Genomic DNA, 23,128 nt, shown 5'->3' on the forward strand with positions numbered 1-23,128 from the left:
AGCCTAGAAAGGATTTTTTCTTTTTCTTTTGGCCTCTTCTAGGTAGCTGCAATGCTTTCTTAGGGAAATGACAGGGCAAAACTATTTTTCTGTTGGCTTCTGGCTGTATTTGTGCACTAAATCTTTATTCTAAAAAAATGGAAACTTTAATTTTTTAAAAATAATTAATTTACATCTACATTAAAATCTTAAGAAAAAAATCACTTGAAACCTTGTACATGTTTTGTCTTCTTTTTTTTTCTTAAGTGTTTTGAGACAGGGTCTCACTGTGTCATATCCTGGCTGTCCTGGAGCTCACAGCTCTGCCTGCCTCTTGCTTCTTGTGTGCTTCACACACACTATTTCCTACACTCACTCCGGGGTTAGTTTCTTATTCTGCAAATTAGGGCTTGATTCCACTTTCTCCACGTGTGGTATTCAGATCTCCAAAGCTGGAAGTCAGTTAAGTAATCCCCAGATGACTATCAGAATTCTGTAGAAGAATGAAGGAAGAGTCCTGAGTCGCTGTATTTGTCACGTGCATACTGCACTAAGGAGGAGCCTGTTGTGATGTTCTTTCTAGAGCAGGGAAGTAAGAGAGCCCTACCCTTCCTTGGGGACAGCAATGGGAAACTGCACAGTGGGTCTTAGACGGGTTGGTTGGTTTTGAGGCTTCCATACTGTGCCGTGTTTAGATCAGTTTCCCCCTATCCTCTTCATTCCTCTCATGTTTCCCAACTCTCTTAAATTCCTGACCTCTTATGTTGCACACACATACATACATAGATACAAACCCAACCTGTTAAATTCCTGACCTCTTATGTTGCACACACATACATACATAGATACAAACCCAACCTGTTGAGTCCATTTACTGTTTCTTGTATGGTTTTAGAGCTAACCACTTGAAATTGGATTTGGTGTCAGGGTTCTCCTCCCTGGAGAAGACTGATCTTCCTCTCTCAGTAGCCATTAATTACTTATAGCTCTTCTTTGGGGGTGGCACCTTGTGAGGTTATGCTCATCCATGCTGACATGTCAGCTGGTGGTGTCACTATACAGGTCTCATTTAGGTGACCACATTGTTGAGATTGTGTGTGCGCAGAGTCCTTGTCCTATGCAGAAGACTGTCTTATAGCAGATGCCCTACCCCTCTTCTGAGTCCCTGAGCTGGAAGTGTAGTGGTTGTGTTGTAGGCATATCATTTGGAGCCACGCACCACATAGTCAGTTGTCTGCATTTTGATTAGTAATGGCCTTCTGTGACAGCCTCCATCCACTACACAAAGCTTCTTTGATAAGGGGTTGGGTACTACACAAGGTGATAGGTACTTAGGATTAAGTTGGGAATTGTGCTGGCAGTAGTCGTCTCTAGGATCTGTCACCTCCCCAACTAGTTGGCTAGTTTTATAGTCTGTTTAGCTGGCATGGATTCCCTCCTGTTGAATAGTTTAAGGCCCCAAGACATAAGTGCTGCCATTGCACCTTTTAGGATATCTTCCATGCTGTTCATTGAGGTTCATGAGTGTTGCAGCTGACAGCACTGTTGATTGTTTCCTTCCTTGGCAGCTTGCATAGAACCTTGGGATTTTATGAGAACATCCTCAAGTGCAGGCTTTCAGTTCCAGCCTTGGTTCCTTCAAAGACTGTGTCTAAAGTGTGCTGTCCTCGGCACCAGCCAGGGCTCAACCTTCCAGTGCTGTAAGGCAGCCAAGAGCAGTGCAATAGCTCATACTGTTTTGGGAGTCTCTTCTAAGCAAAGACTCTTAGGAAGTACTTATTTAGCTTACCGGGGGAAAGGTTTCAAGTCATGAGCTTAGTAACTTGAAAGGACGGTCTCCCTAAATTCCTGTGTAAATCTTTCAGGTCTTATTTTGTTTATTTATTTGTATGGTTTTTTTTTGCGGGGGGGGGGGGGGGAGAGGCGGTGCAGTTTGGAGACAAGGTTTCTCTGTGTAGCTCTGGCTGTTCTGGACCTCACTCTGTAGACCAGGCTGGCCTTGAACTCAGAAATCTGCCTGCCTCTGCCTGCCTCTGCCTTCCAAGTGCTGGGATTAAAGGCATGCACCACCACTGCCTGGCTACATGTTTTGTTTTTAAGACTTATTTTTATATGTATTGGTGTTTTGCCTGTGTGTATATGTGTACCATATGGGTTCTGAGAACTGACTCCTTGTCCTCTGCTAGCAGCAAGGGCTCTAACACCTGAGCCATCTCTTCCAGCCCAACAGGTCACACTCAGAGCCATTTGCACCTAATTTTTTTCCCTGTGCTAGCCTCAAGACTCAGGACTTCATGCATGCTGAAGAAACACTCTGCCACTGAGGTTTTTGTTCTGTTTTGTTTTGTTTATTCACATGTGTAGACAAAAATTATTTGTGTTGGGCTGGAGAAATGATTTAGTGAGTAAAAATGTTTTCCACTAATGCTGAGGACCTGAGTTCAATCCCCGGACCCACATGGTAGAAAAAAGAATTAACTCCCACAAGTGACCCTCTGACTTCCACATGCACACAGATACAAAATAAGTATAAAATTTGGGGGAAAGTAACTTAGTATGCATGAAATATATTGTAATAGAAAGCCGTTCCTTGCAGGAGACGTTGACCTTTGAACCCTGCAGTTGTTAGCCCCTGTGGTGGCACGCCTGGCCTCCATGCTGCCCGTCGTGAGCATGCTGTGCTCTGGGCTGCAGACTTGTGTTATAGAGGCTGTCTGTGAGACGTAAGTAGGTGGTAAGGATTTAATAGCAAAGCATAGTCATGGCCATCTTCTCATAGTGTGCTTGCAGTGCTCAGGAGCGCTGTCCTAGCTCTTGCGTCTCTGCGTTGGTATAGAAAAGGGCTGGCAGCTGTAGAGCAGAAGATACGCTGTAGCTGTTTGAACAGAAGTATCGGGAACCTCACTGACTCGGGTGTCATCAAAACTATACCAGGCCTGAGTTACTGAGTTCTTGCAGAAGGCAGTGTAGTGGCCACCATCCAGATCTCCAAAGTGGTTCTAGGAAAGAAAGGATGTAAGGCATGGTTTCCACATGTGGATGCTCTGACTGATGGGATAAATACCATTTTAAAATGTCTTATACCGAGGAAATAATTTTCTCAGACCTGGAACAAAAACTCTTACCTCCAAGGCCTAAAATATTTCTTAGCTGGTTTTTACAAAGTCTGCTGATTCTTCATACAAAAAAAAGAAAATAACATCAATAACCTTAGGAACCCTTCCACTTTGACAAGCCCTAACTCTGCATCTATTAACAGCAGGAAGTAAGGCTTGTCCTAAGCCTGCTGTAGTGCATACCTGTAATCCTAGGCCTTGGAAAGGTTGAGGAAGGAAGACTGCCACAAGTTCAAAGCTTAGACTATGCCTCAAAAAGAAAACATCCAGCTTTTTTATTTAATATGTGTATTTCCCAAGTGTGTACATGTACACCGTGTGTGTGCTGGTGCATGTGGCAGCCAGACGAGTTTCTGGTTCCCTGGAACTGGAGTTACTGATGGCTGTAAGCTATCATGTGGGTGCTGGGAACCAAGCCCAGGTACTCTGCAAGAACAGCAAGTACTCCTAAGCACAGAGCAGCCCTCTCTCCAGCCCCACTTTCAGCCTTCATCAGATATCTTATGCACTACAGCACAAGGGATGCCTACTTATATTTCCTCAGTCTCTCTATCTTGTCTCTGCCTATCATGGATCAAAATGGAGGAAGCAGATCAAAGAGGAGGATGAGGTGGGTGGGAACCAGAGCACTCAAACTGTAAAGTCACAAGCTCTAGAGAGCAGGGCTTGGGTTCCAGAAAACATGCTGGATTGAGTTCTGCATACCTCAGTGGAAAGACAGACTAAGGCTCTTGTGAGCAAGCCTGATAACCTGAGTTGGGTATCTGGAACCCATGTATACAGGGGGAGGAGAACTAATTCCTGCAGGTTGTCCTCTGAGCTCCATATGTTCACTGCCATGTGTGCTTCCATACATACATACACATGCATGAATAAATAACCTTTACAATGTAAAGCCTTTAGCACCAGGCATGGTGGCTGAAATTCCAACACAGGAAGCTAAGGCAGAAGATTGTGAGTGGGAGGCCAGACTGAGCTAGAGAAAAAGAACTGCCAGAAAAATAAAAAATAAAACAAAACAAAAACAACTAAGGACAAAGCATATGAAAAATGTTCAGTGTGATACGTAATAAAAGAATGTCTACTCAAAACCACAAGAAATCCAAGTATGGTGGTACATGACAGTACTCAGGATATAGTTCAAGACCTGCCTGGGCTATAAGAGACTCTGTTTATAAATAAATTAGTAAATAAATAAATGAATTTTTCATTTTTGGTCATATTTTTTAAGAGCTGGGTAATAACAAGAATAGAGAATTTGAGTGAGCTGGGATCTCATACATTGGTGAAACAAAGTGTCACTGTCACATTGGAGATCAAGTTGACAACTTTTCAGGGGTTAAGTATACAGTTACCATTTGTCTAAGCAATTCTCTCATTGGTATACGCTCAAAAGAAATCAACCTTATGTCCACACAAACCCCTGTGCACTACTGATAGTAGTCGTAAAGTGGAGCCTTCCCAAGTACCTCTCAGTGACTGAAACGTGCTGTTTACATAGTAGGATGTTATTGGCGACACAAGGAAACAAAAACGCATGCTCCACATAGGGAAACCTTTAGAAGTCTGCTGAGGAACAGACAGACAGCTTAAGCCTTTACTCTAAGACAGAAGGACTCAAGGCCAGCCTGCTCTACATAGTGAGTTCCAAGCTAACCAGGGCTACATAGCGACATGCTGTCTCAGAAACAGAAGGTAAGTGGTTTCATGATTCCATTTGTGTGTCGTGCCTAAAGATGATAAGCCCATAGAAACAGGAAGTCCATTGGTGGTTATCAGGGTCTGATGGAGAGAAGAAATGAGTAGGAAAGATTCTTTTAGGAATACTGAAGATGTTCTAAGATGTAACTGTGACGATCATGAACAACTATGAATATACACCAAAACCCACTATGCTGTACACACCCAAGTGAACTTTACACACACTTTTAAGTCTGAAAGACAAAACAACAGTTTACAACCAGCCAAAAGTTGAATGAAGGTAATTGTTGAGTACACACACATTAGTATGTTTTGGAACAGTGCCACCCAGATTGATGTATGTAGACCTTGTCCCCAAAGTGAGATGGTAGAACCTTTAGAGATGGGGACTTCTGAGAGGTCTTTAGGTCAATGGGCATGTGTCCCTGTCTCAAGATGTGAGTCCTTGCATGTTGGATAAATAAGTAAATAGCTATAATGCATTAAGACTTGTTTTTTCCCAGATACTAAGCTTGAACCTAGGCATGCACACGTGCCCGGCAAGCAGTTGTATCCCTGAGTGTTACAACCTCAGACCTGTATCGCAATAAGAAAGAACAGGTGACATAGAAAAACAGGCAGCAGACTAGAAGATTTGATTTCACAGAAAACAAAAAACAAAAAAACAAAAAAAAACTAACTGCAGTAGAGCACGATAGTACACGCCTGAAATCCCAGCACCCAGGAAGCAAGTTCAAGGCCATGCCATTGTGGAAGATGGAGGACAAACTTCAAGTGCTGTCCCACTATAGAGGCCACTAGAACAGCCCCTTGGAAAGCTCTGGAGTAGAGTAGGAACTTAGGCAACCACAGTTCCCCTGGCTGCAGCTGAGAAGTGAACTGGAGCAACTGCTTGCGTTTACTAATGTTAGCATGCCCTCCCACCAGTACCCCCAGCTCCTAAAAATAGACTCCAAAAGGCTGGATCCATCTTGCAAACAAACATCCGAGAAGCACCACAGCAGTGCTCATAGTGGCCCAAAGCACTCAGTAGAACATTGAGTAGGTAATGCTGTCTTCATACAGTGAAAGCCTACCCAGTGCAGGACGAACTGTCATATGTATAGCGGTGTGGATAACGGGTTCAGAATTTTGAGAAAAAGGACCAGACCCTAATGATCTGGTATCTACTGCAGGATCCATTTGCACAAAACAAAATCAGAGTTATCCCATTAGAAGTCTGGTTTCTGCACTCGGAGAAGAATATTTGGATAGTTACACACTGATAAAATTGTCTGATCCCTGTTCTTACTGCATGGATGTGCTCACTGGACAACTTGCCAAAATGTATACTCAGATTTTATGTGGTCTTCTGTTTTTACTTCAAAAACTGGTTTTTTTGGAGACAGGGTCTGATATAGCCCAGGCTAGCCTCAAGCTTACCCAGGTGAAGATAACTCTGACCTGGTCCTGCCTCTGCCTCCTGAGAGCTGAGTACTTACATTATAGGCATGTACAACCAGTGGCAGTTTATGGTGCTGAAGGTGGAAGCCAAGGCATCGTAGATCCTGGACAAGCGCTCTATCAGTAGCTGCAACCTCAACCACCAATTTCTCATTTATTTAAAAACAAAGACTTTTCAGCCTGGCAGTGTTGGCACACACCTTTTGTTCCAGCACTTGGGAGGTCAGGCAGGCAAATCTTTGAGTTTAAGGCCAGCCTGGTCTACAAAGTGAGTTCCAGGACAGCCAGAGCTATACAGTAACCCTGTCCCAAAAGACAAAAACAAAAACACCACAAGAGTTTCTACAAGGTGATTTAACCAAAGCACCAGCACTCCCTGGCACCTCCACAAAGAACCGAGCAAGTGTAGAGCTGCATATGTTACTGAGAACACTGGAAATCAGCAGGAGGAAAACAAACTAAGACACAGAGATGTGGGACACCAGCACAGTGAAGTCAACAAGAACTCCCACTCCCACAGTTCCATGGCAGTGAGAAACCTACTGTAGAGTGAGGGTGACTGCCCGCTCCATAAACAGTGTGGAGGCTATCTGTCACCTGCCTCCATGGCAGTGAGGAGTCTTCCTTCTGCAGTGACAGGCTCACAGCTGAACTACATAAGGAACCTGACTGATATGTCCCAAGTACTGCTGCTGGGGTGCTGTGACCAGGAGTCATCTGAATGCAGTGTATTAGAGAAACCTCACTCAGACTCAGTAGATGGCTGTATCACAAACCAAACAGCCCAGCTAACTGGCTCCTACTCAGCATTATTAACTGGCAAATATAGAGGCCAGGCACATGGGGATTCAGAAGATTCACACAGGTAGCACTGCATCATCTGGGCCACTCCTCCCCAATGCTGCTGCGCATGAGCACCTGCCACTCCTCACAAATGCAGAAGTAGCATTGCCCTCCCTCTGGCAGGGGCAGCCCCAAGCTTAGGAACAGAAGATGCTATTGAATCTTGTTTGGAAATATCAAATCATTCTGTGAGGATTTCTGAATAGTGGACTCTTACCAGATGTCACATACTGATGCCAGCTACAAAAAACTGTGACTTAGTAACCGAAAATCAACCAGTGGAAGTTGAGAGCCACACATCTTCAGATCTAGACTGAGGAGAGGGATGAATGTGCTTCTGATAACAGAAGTCCAGAGGCAAGGGACACTTTCTCCAGACAGCACTTAGGCATAGCAACAAGAAGGGTGGGAATAAGCTCACCTCAGCCTCTGGCAACGCCAACAGACTGGAGCTGGGATGTGCTTTTGTTAGCGGTGAAATGGATAGTGCTAGTGAATTTGGAGCAGTCTGTTTGTGAATCCTGTGTGTGAGGTGTTTTGATTGTTGCATAGAATAAGGGCAGATCTGTAGACTCAATAACATAGAGCTATATGGTCCTGTTTATCAGTCAGTACCAAATGATTAAAGATGAAAGGGGGCTGCTGGAGAGATAACTCAGTGGTTAAGAGCACTGACTGCTCTTCCAAAGGTCCTGAGTTCAATTCCCAGCAACCACATGGTGGCTTATAACCATCTGTAACAAGATCTGACTCTCTCTTCTGGAGAATGACACTCTTCTGGAGTGTCTAAAGACAGCTACAGTGTACTTAGATATAATAAATAAATAAACCTTTGAAAAAGATGAATGGGGATGTATAAGTGGTGTGTGAAAAATTTTACTACAGAGTCCCAGTAACAAAACAACATGGTAGCACAAAAACAGATGAGTGATCAGTAGAACAGACTGGAAGAGCCAAGTGTGGGTCCGTGCAACTACCTGATTTGTGTCTGAGACTGATAAGTTTTTATTTTAAGCGTTTGTGTTACCTACATGTTAGTCTGCACCAAGGACATAGCTGGTACCCAGAACTAAAAGAGAGAGTTAGATCCCTCTAGAACTAGAGTAACTAATGGTGGTAAGCTGCCATGTAAGTCCTGGGCATTAAACGTGGGTCCCTCCAGAGGAACAGCAAGCTCCCCTGAGCAATCTCTTCAGCCACCTACTTTTTGACAAAGATGCCAAAAGGACAGACTGGAGAAAAGACAGCATCTTCAACAAATGCTAACTGACAGCTCCTGAGTTCAATTCCCAGCAACCACATGGTGGCACACAACCATCTGTAGTGGAATCCAATGTAAAGGGCCTAAGTAGGTATTACTCAAAGGACAAAGATGTGATGATTACATAGAGATTCGAATAGTGCCTGGTACACAGTATGACTAGGTAAGAATAAAATAAATCAGCAACCTGGGGAATAAAACCGTTAGCTGAGGGCCTGAGAGGGCTCAGCAGTTAAAAACACTGCTCTGCCAGAAGGACCATGTTTGGTTCCCAGCTCCCAGCCATCCATAACTTCATCTCCAAGGGATTCAGTGCCCCCTTATGGCCTCTGAGGGCACTGAAAACACAGGGTACTCACACACAGAAACACACTTAATAAAAACCTTAGGGGAAAAAAACCTTAGCCTTGTAAAGCACCACCAGGTGTGCAAGCGTACACCTTTCTCTCAGCACTTGAGGGGTGAAGGCAAGTCACCAGGTGACAAAAAGAGAAAATTAAAAAACAGCTGGGTTATATGAGACCTTGTCACAAAAAAAAGCTTCCAGAATGACACTATAAATACAGTTGGTAAAATGTTCAATACCACTAGGCAGTGGTAGCACATGTCTTTAATTCCTGCACTTGGGAGGCAGAGGCAGATGGTTCTCTGTGAGTTTGAGACCAGCCTGGGCTACAGAGAGACAGTCAGTGGTACAAAGAGACCCTGTCTCAAAAAAGCAAGTTAACAAAAATGTTCAATACTGTAAGTGTAGCAGTTAAAAAATAACTAAATGAAGAAAGAAAGAAAATGAATGAAGCCCACTCTCTTCCAAGGCTCACACATACTAGAGGGCTCGTCCCCTCTAGTCTAGATGAATTACTCAAGCCATCAGTGTGTCCATGTCACCCAGCAGCTGAAGTGTGCACTATAGGTCAGAAGGTCCCGAATGGGACCAGGGGTCCTCCATTTTCTAACAGGGCCAGATACTCTGGCTTTCTTGTGCTCCATGGCTAATATAGCTGGGTTCTAGTCTCCTTTTTACTACCAGTATGCATTAGAATTTGAAAGATGCTTAGTTCTTATCTCGATGCATCAGTGATAGGCCACAAGCTCTAAATGTCTGTTTCTTTCAGAGCTAACTTTCAGTGTCTCAACTGACTAATAACTTAGATCTATAAACAATAGGATTTTTTTTTAGATACTTGGAGTGATTCTTGCATAAGTGTTCATCTTTCATAACACACAGTTATATTCTAAATATAAGCTCCATTTTTTTCTGTTAAGATTTTTTTTCTAAGTCAGAAACATATAATGAGAAGTTAAAAGACTAAGATCTCAGAAAGCAGCACCTTTGGAACTCCCATTAATTAGCATCTACTTCTGATGGGAGAAGCCACCAAAAGCCCCCAGAGTATGAAGAACAGGGGTGTGAAAAGAAAAGGCAGATGGTGTAAAGGACACAGGGCCTGTGGGGAGACAGGTGAGTGTTGTAAAAGCATGAAGGTGGTTCTGCACCAGGAAGCATGGAAGACTAATGACTAATGAATCCCTCTTCAACATTTTTGAGACAGGGTCTCACTATGTAGCCCTTGTTGTCCTGGAATAAACTATGTAGGCTAGGCTGTCCTCAAACTCAGAGATCTTTTCACCTGCCTCTGACATGAATGCTGGTGGTGCACACCACCACACCTGACTCCATTTTTTTTTTTTTTAATATATTACTGAGCAGTAAGATGAACGGGCAGATTCAACAGCAGCATGTCAGAGGATCCATGACAGGGTTACTCTCTAGAAGAATCCCACCCTCAGACACAACAGCTCATACATGATCCCAAAGCCCAGAGAATGGCTGCTCAGTGTCTCCTGTGGAAGGTTCTGAAGGGTGCATCTGAATCATCCCACAGTCTGCTAGGATTCAGCATGAGTCATGGATAACTTAAAGCCAGAGGAGCCCAGGGATGCTCTAGGACAGGCTTTGGCCAGGCATGGAGTCTTGGAACCTAGTGTGGGGGTGCTGGCTACAAAGTGCTTGTGAGGACACAAGACACACAATTACCACGGACCTGACCTCTGGCCGTGCACATGGCCAAGATGCTAGGCTGTGTAACTGCTGCCAGGCAGAGGTGGGGCATACAATGGGCGGTCTCTCCTCTCAGTAGGAAAGCATTAACGTTGAACTCACCACCACTGCGCACAGGTTGTACTTGGGATGTTTCCGGAAAACTGGACAGATATAAGGAGTGAGGTCCAGGTTGGTCAGTGGGTAATGGATGTCTGTCCTCAGCTTCCTCTTTACTGTACCCTGGATATCAAACCTGGAGAGATGGCAAATGCAGGAAATCCAAAAGATGTCTGTAAGCCTTGTGTGAGGGAGGTCCACATTCCTAAACACATTCTGTGTACAGTTAAGACTAATTTCTGAGATGATTATCTGGTATGTAAATTACTTCCTCATCTAAGTATATTTACAAATGCCAGACCCATCAGCCTCAACAAAGTATGTCAGTGAGAGAGAATGCAGACCTCAGCAAACTATATCTAATGTGGAGAAAGCCAGGCAAGCCTGAGTGGGGGAAACAGCGCCTCAGAGGCCACCAAGGGCCTCCCTCCTTTCTCTTCACACAGCCCCCTCCCTGGCCTCTCTCCTCTCCCTCTTCCCTCTCTCTCCCAGAGTCTCACTGTTTAGCTTTGGCTGGCCTGGAACTCTCTCTATAGACCAGGTTAGCCTCAAACACACAGAGATCCACTGCCACTGTCTCTGCCTCCTGAGTGCTGGGACTAAAGGCATGCACCACACCACACCTAGCCCCTGTCTTGATGTTGACACTGATATCATCCTGGTTTTTCAAAGTGGAGATCTAAATCTAAAGATAGTGTTTTAATAAGAAATTTCTGTTCAAATCTTTAATCTCTCTGGTTATATAGATCAGAGGTCAGCAAATCTAGGCTCTTATCAGAATCATTCAGAACCTTTTTAAAAATCACATTCATGGGGCTGGAGAGATGGCTCAGCAGACAAGAGCACAGACTGCTCTTTCAGAAAACCTGAGTTCAATCCCAAGCACCCACATGGCAATTCACAGCTGTCTGAAACTCCAGGATCTTACACCCTCACACAGACATTCAGGCAGGCTGAATACCAATGCACATAAGATGAAAATAAATTATTATTATTTTTTAAAGATGTATTTTATTGATTTTATGTGTATGAGTACAATGTAGCTGTACAGATGCCCATGAGCCATCATATGTGTGGCTGCTGGGAATTGAGCTCAGGACCCCTGCCAGCCCTGCTTGCTCCAGCTTAATTCACTGTAGCTCTCTTCAGACACACCAGAAGAGGGCATCAGATCTCATTACAGCTGGTTGTGAGCCACCATGTGGTTGCTGGGATCCGAACTCAGGACCTTCGGAAGAGCAGTCAGTGCTCTTACCCGCTGAGCCATCTTGCCAGCTCGAAAATGAATTAATTTTTAAAAAATCATGTTCACTCAGAAAATGTGCTGATTTAGGTCTGAGGCAGGAAAATTACCAGCTGAGCTGGGTCATTGTTGGGGCATCCCAATATTAAGGGGATGCCCTGTGGGGTGGTTTGAATAAAAATGGCCCCCTGAGGCTCTTAGGGAATGGCACTACTAGGAGGTGTAGCCTTGTTGGAGGAAGTGTGTCACTTGGGGGTGGGCTTTGAAGTTTCAGATGCTCAAGCCAGGCCCAGTGTCACTCTCTTTGTCTGCTGCCTGTGGATCCCGATATAGAACTCTCAGCTACCTCTCAGCACCACATCTGCTTCTACATTGCCATACTTCCCACTATGATGATAATGGACTAGACCTCTGAACTGTAAGCCAGCCCCAATTAAATCTTTTTCTTTAACAATTGTCATGGTTATGTGTCTCTTCACAGCAATAAAATCTTAAGTAAGACACCCTGTAAGAAGACACTCAGGTCTTCTGGGCAGGAGTCATCCCCAGAAACATGAAGAGTTTTCTAGACTACATGGTCATGCTATATAATACTGCAACTTTATCTGCAATTGCCCAGAGAAGCAGATCAGTGAGGAGGATGGAGAAATTGGAGCCATGAAGGAGTCCGAAGACCCAGATCAATAATAATCTGCAAGTGTCATGGGATGGGGCTGGGAGGCAGTCAGATTAGCATAGAAGCTTAAGGTACATCATTTAACTGCTCTGCTACTGGGGTACAGTTTTAAGTAAACCTTGGATTATTTATATAATTATTGGGAAATAGCATGAAGTAAAGAAATACAGCCACTGGATTAATTCCATCCTTTATATCTATATTAAGGATAATTCACTTACAATGAATTTCTTGCTTCCGACAACCATCACCTATTTTTCCAGTAAGCCTAGGTCTCACTCCAGTGCTGCTGACTCTTGTTAATCCCAGCGGACCCGAACCACTGAGTCTTAATTCAAAGTAGCAAATATGCAATAGCCCCTGTAGTCTATAATAACCCTCAAACTTCCCTTTGGAACTTCACAAGCCAGACCTTCATCATCTCCATTGCTCTCAATAGTCTTATCTTCCCAGATCCTACAAAACAGCCCACTGAGCTCTCAACACTCATTGGCTTTTCTAGCCCAAAGTTCCCAAGTCCTTTCCAGTCTTCCCCCAACACAACATAATCAAGTCTGTTGCAGCAACACTCCACTATCCTGATCCAAGCAAGAGGTTACCATTGCTGTGTTGAAACATCAGCAAAGCAACTGGAGGAGGAAAGGGTTTGCTTAGTTCACTCTTCCATGGCACAGTTCCTTATCCAAGTAAATCAGGCAGGAACACAACCAAACGGCAGGAACCTGGAGGCAGGAGCTGATGCAGAGGTCATGAAGGGGTGCTGCTTTCTGGCTCTTTCTGCCTGCCTTCTTAGGGAACCGTAGAACACCATCCCAGAAGTGGCACCACCCACAATGAACTGGGTCCTCTCCCATCAATCTCTAAAGAAAAGGTTCTACAGGCTTGCCTGTATACTAATTTTATGCAAGTGACTTCAATTGAGGGTCCCTCCTTTCAGATGACTCTAGCTGTGTGAAGCTGACATTAAAGTAGCTGACACAGCCACTCTAGAACAAGAACAGGTAAATCTACAGAGACAGAAACGACATTAGGGAAGTAGGAACGAAGGAGAAGAAGAACACAGAGGTGTTGCTTGATGGGTACAGGGCTTCTGTTTGGGGCATTAAAACGTTCTGGGATTGTGGTGATTGCCTTCAACATTGTGAAGTTAATGAAAACAATTGGCTACACCCTTGAAATGATCAGAATGATAGATTTTATGTTGCATATTTTTTTATTACAAAATTTAAAAGAAATTAGATATTAAATCAAAATCCAATCCATTAAACTGGTTTGGAATCTTTCTCACTTGACACTGAGGACTAAACCCAGGAGGCCTGGCAGCTAAGCACTCATTTTACCGCTGATTTTAGGACAAGCTATTGTCCTAAACTATTATCATGTGAATCATATCTCAATAAAAACTGTTGAAAACCATCCACCCACAAGATTTCAAAACCCACATACCTTTTTAAGTGAAAAACAATTATTTTTGGCGCCTTGGAAATACTGGTCCTCACAGCTGTCTCTTGCTTGATTTCACAAAAGGAACAGTGGATTTGGTTGTTCCAAGTCAATGTGTCTTGTTGGAAAAAACACTGGAGACAGTCCTGTAGGGGGAGAAAGAACATTTGGTGGCCTGGGATCCTTGTTGACATTAGAAGAAAAAGCAGAAATCAGTGGTGTTTTCATGTTGGAGGTAGAGGCAGCAGAATCCTTGGTTTGAGAAAGCCTGTGTAATACAGGGAGACCCACCTTTCAAACACACAGACAAAACCATAAAAGTTTGGAGGAGCTGTGCAAATGTGCTTCTGGGAGTTTTTCGAACGAACAGACTCAGGAGCTACACTCTATCACCACCCGTGGCCCAGAGTGCTGTAAAAACGTCGAGCCAGGGCTGGTGGCTCACGCCTTTAATCCAGAGGCAGGAGTCCAAGGCTTCCAGTCCAAGGCTAGGTTGGTCTGCATACCAAGTTTCAGGCCTGCCAGGACTACACGCTGAGACTGTGTAAAGAATAAGTAAAAAGGGGCTGGAGAGATGGCTCAGTGGTTAAGAGCACTGACTACCCTTCTGAAGGTCCTGAGTTCCAATCCCAGCAACCACATGGTGGCTCACAACCATCCGTAATGAGATCTGATGCCCTCTTCTGGAGAGTCTGAAGACAGCTACAGTGTAATTACACATGATAAATAAATCCACCTAGCAACGACTGATGCTTTTTCATTGAACTGCTAGGATGGGTTAGATTCTTTCCCACTCATAATCTCTGAATGGTCACTTCACTTTTTCTGGTGTATTTTGGAATAGCACAGACTTTAATCAGACAGCTCTTTTATAATTATGTATCTCCCAACTCAGCAGGGGGGCCTGAAAATGCCCATATCTCATGGTTTTACAGCAGATGAACTAGAGCCTACACCCGGGAAGGTGATATCTACAGCCAGGCCTGCTTCTGCAAGTTCTTGGCTTAGAGGAGGAGGAAGGACTGCTTCCATTAGACCTGTCAGCGCCTCAGTCCAGAACTCGTCATTCTTCCCAGTAACTTTGATCAGCCAGAAAACAAAACTAAAACACAGTAGGGTTCTATTGTTCCCCAGATCTGTACACAAAACCTGTGTGTAATCAATAGATGTGCTTTTACAGTTTCAAAAGACAAATTTGTGTAATTGTGCAAGGAAAGTGTTTCCTGATTCCCAAAGGTTCCTAACCAAGCTCTCTCTTCCTGCACCCCACTGCCCACTTACAGGTCACTCTGAGCACCGTGGTAAAGAAAATCAGAGATGCAAACTAAGCTGCAGATTCCCCTCTCTCCACACAGTACTCAGCTTCCATCTAGAGTGCATCAGAGTCTTAGGGGCTGCAGAGATGGTCAACCAGTTAAGAGCACTGGCTGCTCTTGCAGAGGACCCAGGTTTGGAACCCATATAGTGACTGCAATTCCAGGGAATCTGACGCCATCTACTGGCCTTCTCGGGCACCAAGCATGCACATAGTACACGCATATGCATGCAAACAAACAAGCATACACTGTGTAATAAAAATAAATCTTTTTTAAAAGAATCTATTATAACTAGTTTTAGCCTTAAACTATAGAGTGTGGAAGTGGAGTGAGAAGCCGTGATCTCGTTGTAAGAAATCACAAACTGCCCATCTCAAGAGACTGATTAAACCTCACCCATATTTATAATTCTAAGTGGGGCTTTGCCTTGAGTACATTTAGAAATAAAATTAAGGGCTGGCGAGATGGCTCAGCGGGTAAGAGCACTGACTGCTCTTCCAAAGGTCCTGAGTTCGGATCCCAGCAACCACATGGTGGCTCACAACCACCCGTGAAGAGATCTGACGCCCTCTTCTGGTGCGCCTGAAGACAGCTACAGTGAATTACACCGGAGCTAGCAGGGGGCCGGCAGATGTCCTGAGTTCAATTCCCAGCAGCCACATACATGATAGCTCACAGCCATCTGTACAGCTACAGTGTACTCATACACATAAAATAAATCTTAAAAAAAAAAAAAAAAAGAAATTAAATTCACAGTAACTATAACCACAGGTTGCTTTAAAAATGCTGTCCATTCATGGGCTACCTCTATTTATAGCTTTAAGGCATAAAACAGCCCTCTCCTACTTAAAATTGTAGGGAATAACTGTAATCCCAGTATCTGAGAGACTCAGGCAGGATTACAGCAAGAACCACCACCACACACCCCTCCCCCCAACATCTCAAAAACAAGAAAATGTATCCAGGAGCTGGGGACTCCCTACCTGGAGGGAGCATTCATATTCGGATGGGATGGGGAGGGAGAGGATGGTGAAAACTTCATTCTTGTGGGTGCAGCTCTCACACTTTAAACATGTGATGCTGTAACTGAGCTGTCCCTCAAACAGCCGGGTGATGATCGAAGTCTCACGGGCTGGCACCTTCCTGCAGCAGCTTTGGCCTATTCTTTTCTCATACGCTCTTCTTCGGCAGTGCTGTGAAAAAGGACAAATTCCTCTTATGAAAATCATGTAAGGGCTGGTGAGATGGCTCAGAACTGCTCTTCTGAAGGTCCTGAGTTCAAATCCCAGCAACCACATGGTGGCTCACAACCACCCACAATGACATCTGACGCCCTCTTCTGATGCGTCTGAAGTCAGCTACAGCATACTCATGTATAATAATAAATAAATCTTTGGGCTGAAGCAAGCAGGGACTGAGTGAGCGGGGTTGACCGGAGCAAGCAGAGGTCCTAAATATTCATTTCTCAACAACTACATGAAGGCTCACAACCATTTGTACAGCTACAATGTACTCACATACATAAAATAAATAAATCTTTTTAAAAAAAAAAAACCACATAAAACAGAACAGCAGATTTCTCTATTAAAGTGATAAGTGGACCAGAAAACACATAGTTTGGACTCAGACAGAACACTGAGACATTGGCAGCATAAGCCATGAGTGACATCTGGTGACAAAGCTATTTCCCTTTTGGGGTGGATCTGAAGATGATCATAATTGTCCTTGCAGGAGATAAGATACTTCACGGAGGGACATTGTGCCCTCCCTTTGGCTACCAGAATACTGAAAGCAATGGTCCTAGAGAAATTGGAATTGCTTCTCTCATGGCTGAGTGAAGCTTGCTGTGGGTGGTGGAAGAGCCTGTCTCCCAGGAGAAAATTAAACACAGCTCTAACAACTTGTCAGACTATCTTGAAAGAAAGATAGGCACCAATACAATTGTGGTTCAGTAATGGGAGGCACTGGCTTTGAACAGACCCTTAGTTAGTTATACTGCTAGCCACTGATTTAAATCTAAGCCTCATGTCAGTACCCCAAAGTTGACTTGGGGACCACTGAACCTCTTTATGGGATCTCCCCAGGGTAGGCAAGCTGGATAGATCTCCTGTGTCTTCCCACTGTTACTGCCTCTCATCGTCCTAGTGAAGAAGGCAGGGCTCAGCCCGGCTTTTAGGGCTCGGGCTTTGAGCATAGAAAGTGTTGGTGACAATCTGGCAAGCTAGGCAGGCACTTGGAAGCAGGCTGGCCTTGAACTGCTTTCCTGAGAGGACTTTGATCTCAAGCTTCAGCCAGCAAAAGCTGCTTTGTATTTAGGAAAGAGAAGCTGGTGTTTAGACACTTTGTTTTGAACTCAGGTGAATTTCTCCTGGTCAGTTGGACCTGGGCTTTTTTTGCCTTCCTGTGGGCTTGGAGGACTTTTTTTTTTTTTTAGCTGTTTGATTTATGGGAAGAACCCATATAGAGGTTCAATGATCCCCAAGTCAACTTTGGGTACTGACTTGAGGCTTAGATTTAAACAGGTGGCTAGCAGTATACATAACTAAGAATCCTGTTCAAAGCCAGTGCCTCCCATTACTGAGCCATTTGGGCTGTTATCCTCTGAATCTGAATCTGGAGTACTTTTGACCATGACCTGCCATGTCAAGGAAGGTGGGATGTGAGTATTCAGACATCTATAATGGAGCAAGGCTGAAGCAGGGAGATTCTGAGTCATGGACCTGACTGTGCTCCACAGTAAAACTCGGTTTCTGAAAAAAATAAAAGTAGATATTAAAAAAATTAATTTTAGGAGCTGGCCAATGGTTCGGTGGTTAAGAGCATTGGCTGCACTGGGTAGAGGTGGCTCAAGCCTTTAATCCCAACACTCGGGAGGAGAGGCAGGGAGAATCTCTGGGCTGGAGGCTAGTCTGGTCTACAGAGTGAGTTCAGGATAGTTAGGTCTATACAGAGAAACCCTGTCTTGAAAAAACAAGCAAGCAAGCAAACAAACAAACAAAAGCAAACACTGGCTGCTTTTCTAGAGGACCTGGGTTCAATTACCAACACCCACAGGGATGGTGGCTCATAACTGTAACCCCAGTTCCAGGGGATCTCACACCCTCTTCTGGCCTCCATAAGAACCTGGCAGGTAAGTGGTACACAGACATACATGCACATACAATAAAAATTAAAAATTTTTTTTAAGTATAAAAAAGCAAACCGACCAGTAAACAACAAATATCCTAACCTGGACGTTTTCGTCAGGACCCCAGCACCAGAGCTGTACCCTTCTCAGTGCAGGGCAGGCCGTGCAGACTGAATACATGTATGCACATGCACATACTCACATGTATATGCATAAACACACACGCACACGCACATCACGCGCACACACACGCACACGCATGCACACACGCGCACACATGCACGTGCACACAAGCAGGTGTTTCTGATAACAGCGCACATCTCCTAGCTCAGGGCTATTAGTTCTTACCTTTTTCAAAGCTTCATGAAGCTCGTTGAGGACGTAAATCAGGAACTCCTGTGCATCTTGCTGCGTCTTTTTCAGAAAAGCTGGGTAAAGGCTGCCAACAGCCGACAGAAATATCTCTGGTGAGACACAGTCTGAGTCCCCAAGCCACATGTCTGTCATCAGGTAGGCAAAGGCGGTGGTAACCTCGCTGCAGTCCCTGAGAAGAAGACAGGGGCAAAAGGCAAGTATTCCTGGCTGATTTAATGAAAAGGCCCAGTCTCAGGGGCACAGGATCGGTCCATGCCACTGCCCCAGAGCCCGGTCCACCCTGCTGCCCTCACCCTCGATGTGCTCTCTGGGGACCTACAGCGACGGGGGCTTGTAGCCCTTCACAAGGACTCCAGCGGGTCCTTTCCTCACCTCACCTCCGGGAGCTGGGGTGGGGCAGACTCAGGGAAGACCTCCTCTTACTTCTGAAGAGCTGTGATGTATTTTCCGGACAGGAAGTACTCCACCAGTGGAGATATGCTGCAGAGGCATTGCAAGATGGCGTTCATGTAGCAGGTGTTGCCCAGGTTCCTCAGTCCCGTCACGCCCTGGAAGTGTGGCTGGGTCTCAGACTCCAGAAGGGAGTCGTAGTCAGCACGTTCCGCACTGTGTGGGCCACAGGGAAGAAGAGCATTTCCAGGGGGAGAGAGTGAGTGCTAGTGCGGCTCAGCCCTCACCACCTCTGAAATAAAAGCATTCTTTTGTGGCTTGGGAGGCAAGGTCTGGTAACCTAGGCCATCTCCGAACTGACAGTTCTCTTGTTTCACATCTCAGTGACTTAAAGTTAGAGGCCGTGAGCCTGGCAAAGAAGGGTTTGCTCCTTTTGTTTTGTGATAGGCTCTCCCTATGTCTTTCTGGCTGACTCTGTACTGGCTCTGTTGACCAGGCTGGGCTTGAACTCACAGAGATTCCCCCTGCCTCTGCCTCCTGAGTGCCTCTGCCTCCTGCTGTGGTTGGCTAGGAAAGATTCTTAGTGGGGTTTTCTCACAAACTCACTCTCAACCAAGGACAGAAGAATTTTAACTTAGGCCCAGAACTCTGAACGAGTGTCTGACATAAATAAAAGTTTCTTCCTAAAAAGAGAGTAAAGAGATGAGTAGACCAGCCTTCCAGGTCTCAGGGTGGCGTGGCTAACATCCAAACTCAACTGCTAAAACCCAAAGCCTTTCCTGGTTTAACAGCAGCACCCATAGACATTTTGTACTTAGTCTGGTTTATGTTAAGCACTTAATATACATCCCCCATTAAATATTTGCAACAATCCTCCTAAAATCCCATTTACAGATGGAATAACTGGCTTATGTGAGTAAGTCATTTGCCCACAGTATTATACCAAGGGGAAGTACACATTGATGCAGGAGAAATGAAGATATTTACCTGCCTTATCTGTCCATTAAGTTATATGGAATTATAGCATATACTGAGAATGAATATAACTCTATAGGTGCCATATTGAGAACATTATACATAGTAGGAACATATCCATTCTTATGTTAAGGGCACAGATATGTATATATGCATACACATGTGTGCACATATGCACATACATACATAGAGGAAAGGAGAGAAAAAACAGATTTAAATCGTTGCTATGCTAATAACTGGTGATATATATCTATGATCTGGGTTCTTATGCCTGCTCATTTATAACACAGAAGCACTGAGCATGTGGAAGTGGGCTTCATGTGTGTGAGGCACTGGCTTGGAGCACCTGATCCCCAGCAAAACAAGGAACATTACTATCTTTCTGGCAGGGTTCTGTGAGGGCCATGCAGGTGCCACGCAAGATACTTAGCTTAGATCGCATAGTAAATGATATCTTTTAAAAGAATAACAGCAGAGCCAGGCTTTGGTGGTGCACACCTTTGATCCTAGCACTCAGGAGGCAGTAGCAGGAGGGATCTCTGAGTCTGAGGCTAGCCTGGTGTACAGAGTGGGTTCTAGAACAGAATAGCAAAGACTACACAGAGAAATCCTGTGTCAAAAAAAATGTATATTTATACATATACACACACATATACATATGTATATATACTTATATACACATACACATGTGTGTATATATCTGTGTGTATGTATATATATATGTATACACCCACATATGTATAACATATATATATACATCTATATATCTGTATAGTATGTATACACATATATTTACATGTATACATACATATATATATAATATGTATACACACATATATATACATACACACATATAGAGAGATATACATGCATATACACACACACACACACACACACACACACACACAGAGCAGGGCTGAAGAGATGGCTCAGCAGTTAAGAGCACTTTCTGTCCTTTCAGAAGATCCTGGCTCACTTCCAGCAACCACATGGCAGCTCGCCACTATTTGTATCTCCAGTTGCAGGGGATCTAACGCCCTCTTCTGGCCTCCAAGAGCACTGCCTCGGTGTGCTTACACTGCCAGAAAGACATTCACATACATAAAATAAAATCTTTAAAAAAGGGATAGAGGGGGCTGGAGAGATGGCTCAGTGGTTAAGAGCACTGACTGCTCTTCCGAAGGTCCTGAGTTCCAATCCCAGCAACTACATGGTGGCTCACAACCATCTGTAATTAGATCTGACGCCCTCTTCTGGTGTGTCTGAAGACAGCTATAATGTACTCACATAAAATAAATAAATAAATCTTTAAAAAAGGGATAGAATGACTTATTTAGGACCACCGTAACGTCGAGAGATGGGACTGGAGCATTTGCCCAACACGCAGAGATGAGAAACACTGCAGAGGCTCTTCAATCTGCACAGCTTCCTCTTATTACCCAACTGATTTCAGTAGACCCCTCACCACCTTTGTCCTTTATGACCTTTCTTCCACGGCCTGAATCTGAAATCCAGACCCCACGGCATGGCAGCTCTGCTCAGTGCCTCTGCTCACAGTTACACCCATCTGAAAAGCACTCGCTGGGCAAGTCTTTTCACTTTTATTCCGTGATGTCACGGAGGCCCTGGGCTGACCGATTAGGAAGTACATGCATGTTACCTCTGTTAGGTCCTTCATGGGTCAAATCTGGCAGAGCCCTCCCAAACGCAACAGGTGCCATGCCTCCTCTGGGTAAGCCCCACCCCCAACTCCTAAGGTTATCTATAAAGGCACAGGACATAGAGGCTCACAGGGTGTAGTAGGCACCGAAGTCGTCTGCAGGGAACGGCCGACGAGAAGCCATGTCAGTGGGAGCACATCGGGCTCTCACTTGTACTCACAAGCTAATTTTGATCCTTTTAACTTCATTTCTCCAAGACTGTTCCCCTGGCTTGTTTTTGGTTTTGAACAGTTTGAATGCGTCCCCCCCCCTTTTTGTTGCTGCAGACTAATTTCACTTGACTCAGGCCCAGTTCTTCTTGGATGCCCCCCTGCATCACAATTGTTGCTCTTCATGCCAAGGTTCTAACGTGTTGTCAAGGGATACCATTACTTGTTTGTTTGAATTGCTTCTGAAAGAACAACTTCTGACAATGAATTGCCCATGTCTCTGCTCTCCCTCCATTGCTTGGTTTCTCACACACAAGCACACACAGAGATGTTCCTTCTCTGGATTAGGGGACAGTGTGCGGCAACACTGTTCCCATGAACCCTGGAACATCCATCACCCTATGGAGGAGGTAGTGAGACTTTCTCATTCCAAAGCACACTACAGTGAGGTCACCAGAAGTGTTTGTTCTTGGGATGGAAACACAACTGGATATGGACACATACCTAGCACACAGGTTGTCTTAGGTATTAGGGTTTTACTGCTGTGAACAGACACCATGACCAAGGCAACTCTTATAAGGACAACATTTAAATGGGGCTGGCTTATGGTTTCAGAGGTTCAGTCCATTATCATCAAGGCAGGGAACAAGGGCGTGTCCTGGCAGACGTGGTGCAGGAGGAGCTGAGAGTTCTATATCTTCATCTGAAGAATACTAGAAGACTGGCTCCCACGTAGTTAGGAGGAAGGTATCATTGCCCATCCACACACACTTCCTCCAACAAGGCCACACCTCCTAATAGTGCCACCTCCCAGGCCGAGCATATTCAAAGCACCACACAGGCTTAGTATAAGATTTATAAGCTATGGCCTCAGACTATTCCACTGGATGGCATCCTCAGCTCTAACTAGAGAAAGCATGTGGCTGTTACCTGGGAAAGCACCTGTGCTGAGGCCTTGCCTCTGGAGTGCCAAGTTGCTGCTGGCCTGCTCTCTGAGCAGATTGACTAGGTCAGCCAGGCACCAACAGAGAGCAGGCAGAGAGCCCTTAGTATCAGTTTATTCCAAGTAGGGAACTAAAGACAGGCCGAAGGAAGGACACCATCAAAATCCAACTTGGTGAACCAGTGAACTTCACTGGGTCAGTTCCGGCATATGGGTGGAGAGATCAGGAGCAAACAGGACTCAGCTGTGTCCCCGAAGACCCCAGG

At 44.7% G+C, this 23,128-nt stretch overlaps 1 protein-coding gene across 2 annotated transcripts; it reads right to left on the reverse strand.

Annotated features, from left to right (window-relative positions):
* Positions 1 to 2,706: 2,706 nt before the first annotated feature.
* Usp50 (ubiquitin specific peptidase 50) lies at positions 2,707 to 22,109 on the reverse strand. 2 transcript variants are annotated; one of them, XM_031371786.1, is made up of 7 exons: positions 21,841 to 22,109; positions 19,108 to 19,290; positions 18,658 to 18,853; positions 16,166 to 16,375; positions 13,870 to 14,012; positions 10,508 to 10,640; positions 2,707 to 2,978 (listed from the first exon to the last, which is right to left on the reverse strand). In XM_031371786.1, the coding sequence occupies exons 1-7, from the start codon at positions 21,891 to 21,893 to the stop codon at positions 2,787 to 2,789; spliced, it is 1,110 nt and encodes a 369-aa protein (XP_031227646.1). In that variant the 5' UTR covers positions 21,894 to 22,109; the 3' UTR covers positions 2,707 to 2,786. The 2 variants fall into 2 exon arrangements, with proteins under 2 accessions (XP_031227646.1, XP_031227647.1); XM_031371787.1 differs by having other exon boundaries at positions 21,931 to 22,108.
* Positions 22,110 to 23,128: the final 1,019 nt, after the last annotated feature.

This window comes from Mastomys coucha, unplaced genomic scaffold (genome assembly GCF_008632895.1).
Source record: "Mastomys coucha isolate ucsf_1 unplaced genomic scaffold, UCSF_Mcou_1 pScaffold15, whole genome shotgun sequence".
Lineage (NCBI taxonomy): Eukaryota > Metazoa > Chordata > Mammalia > Rodentia > Muridae > Mastomys > Mastomys coucha.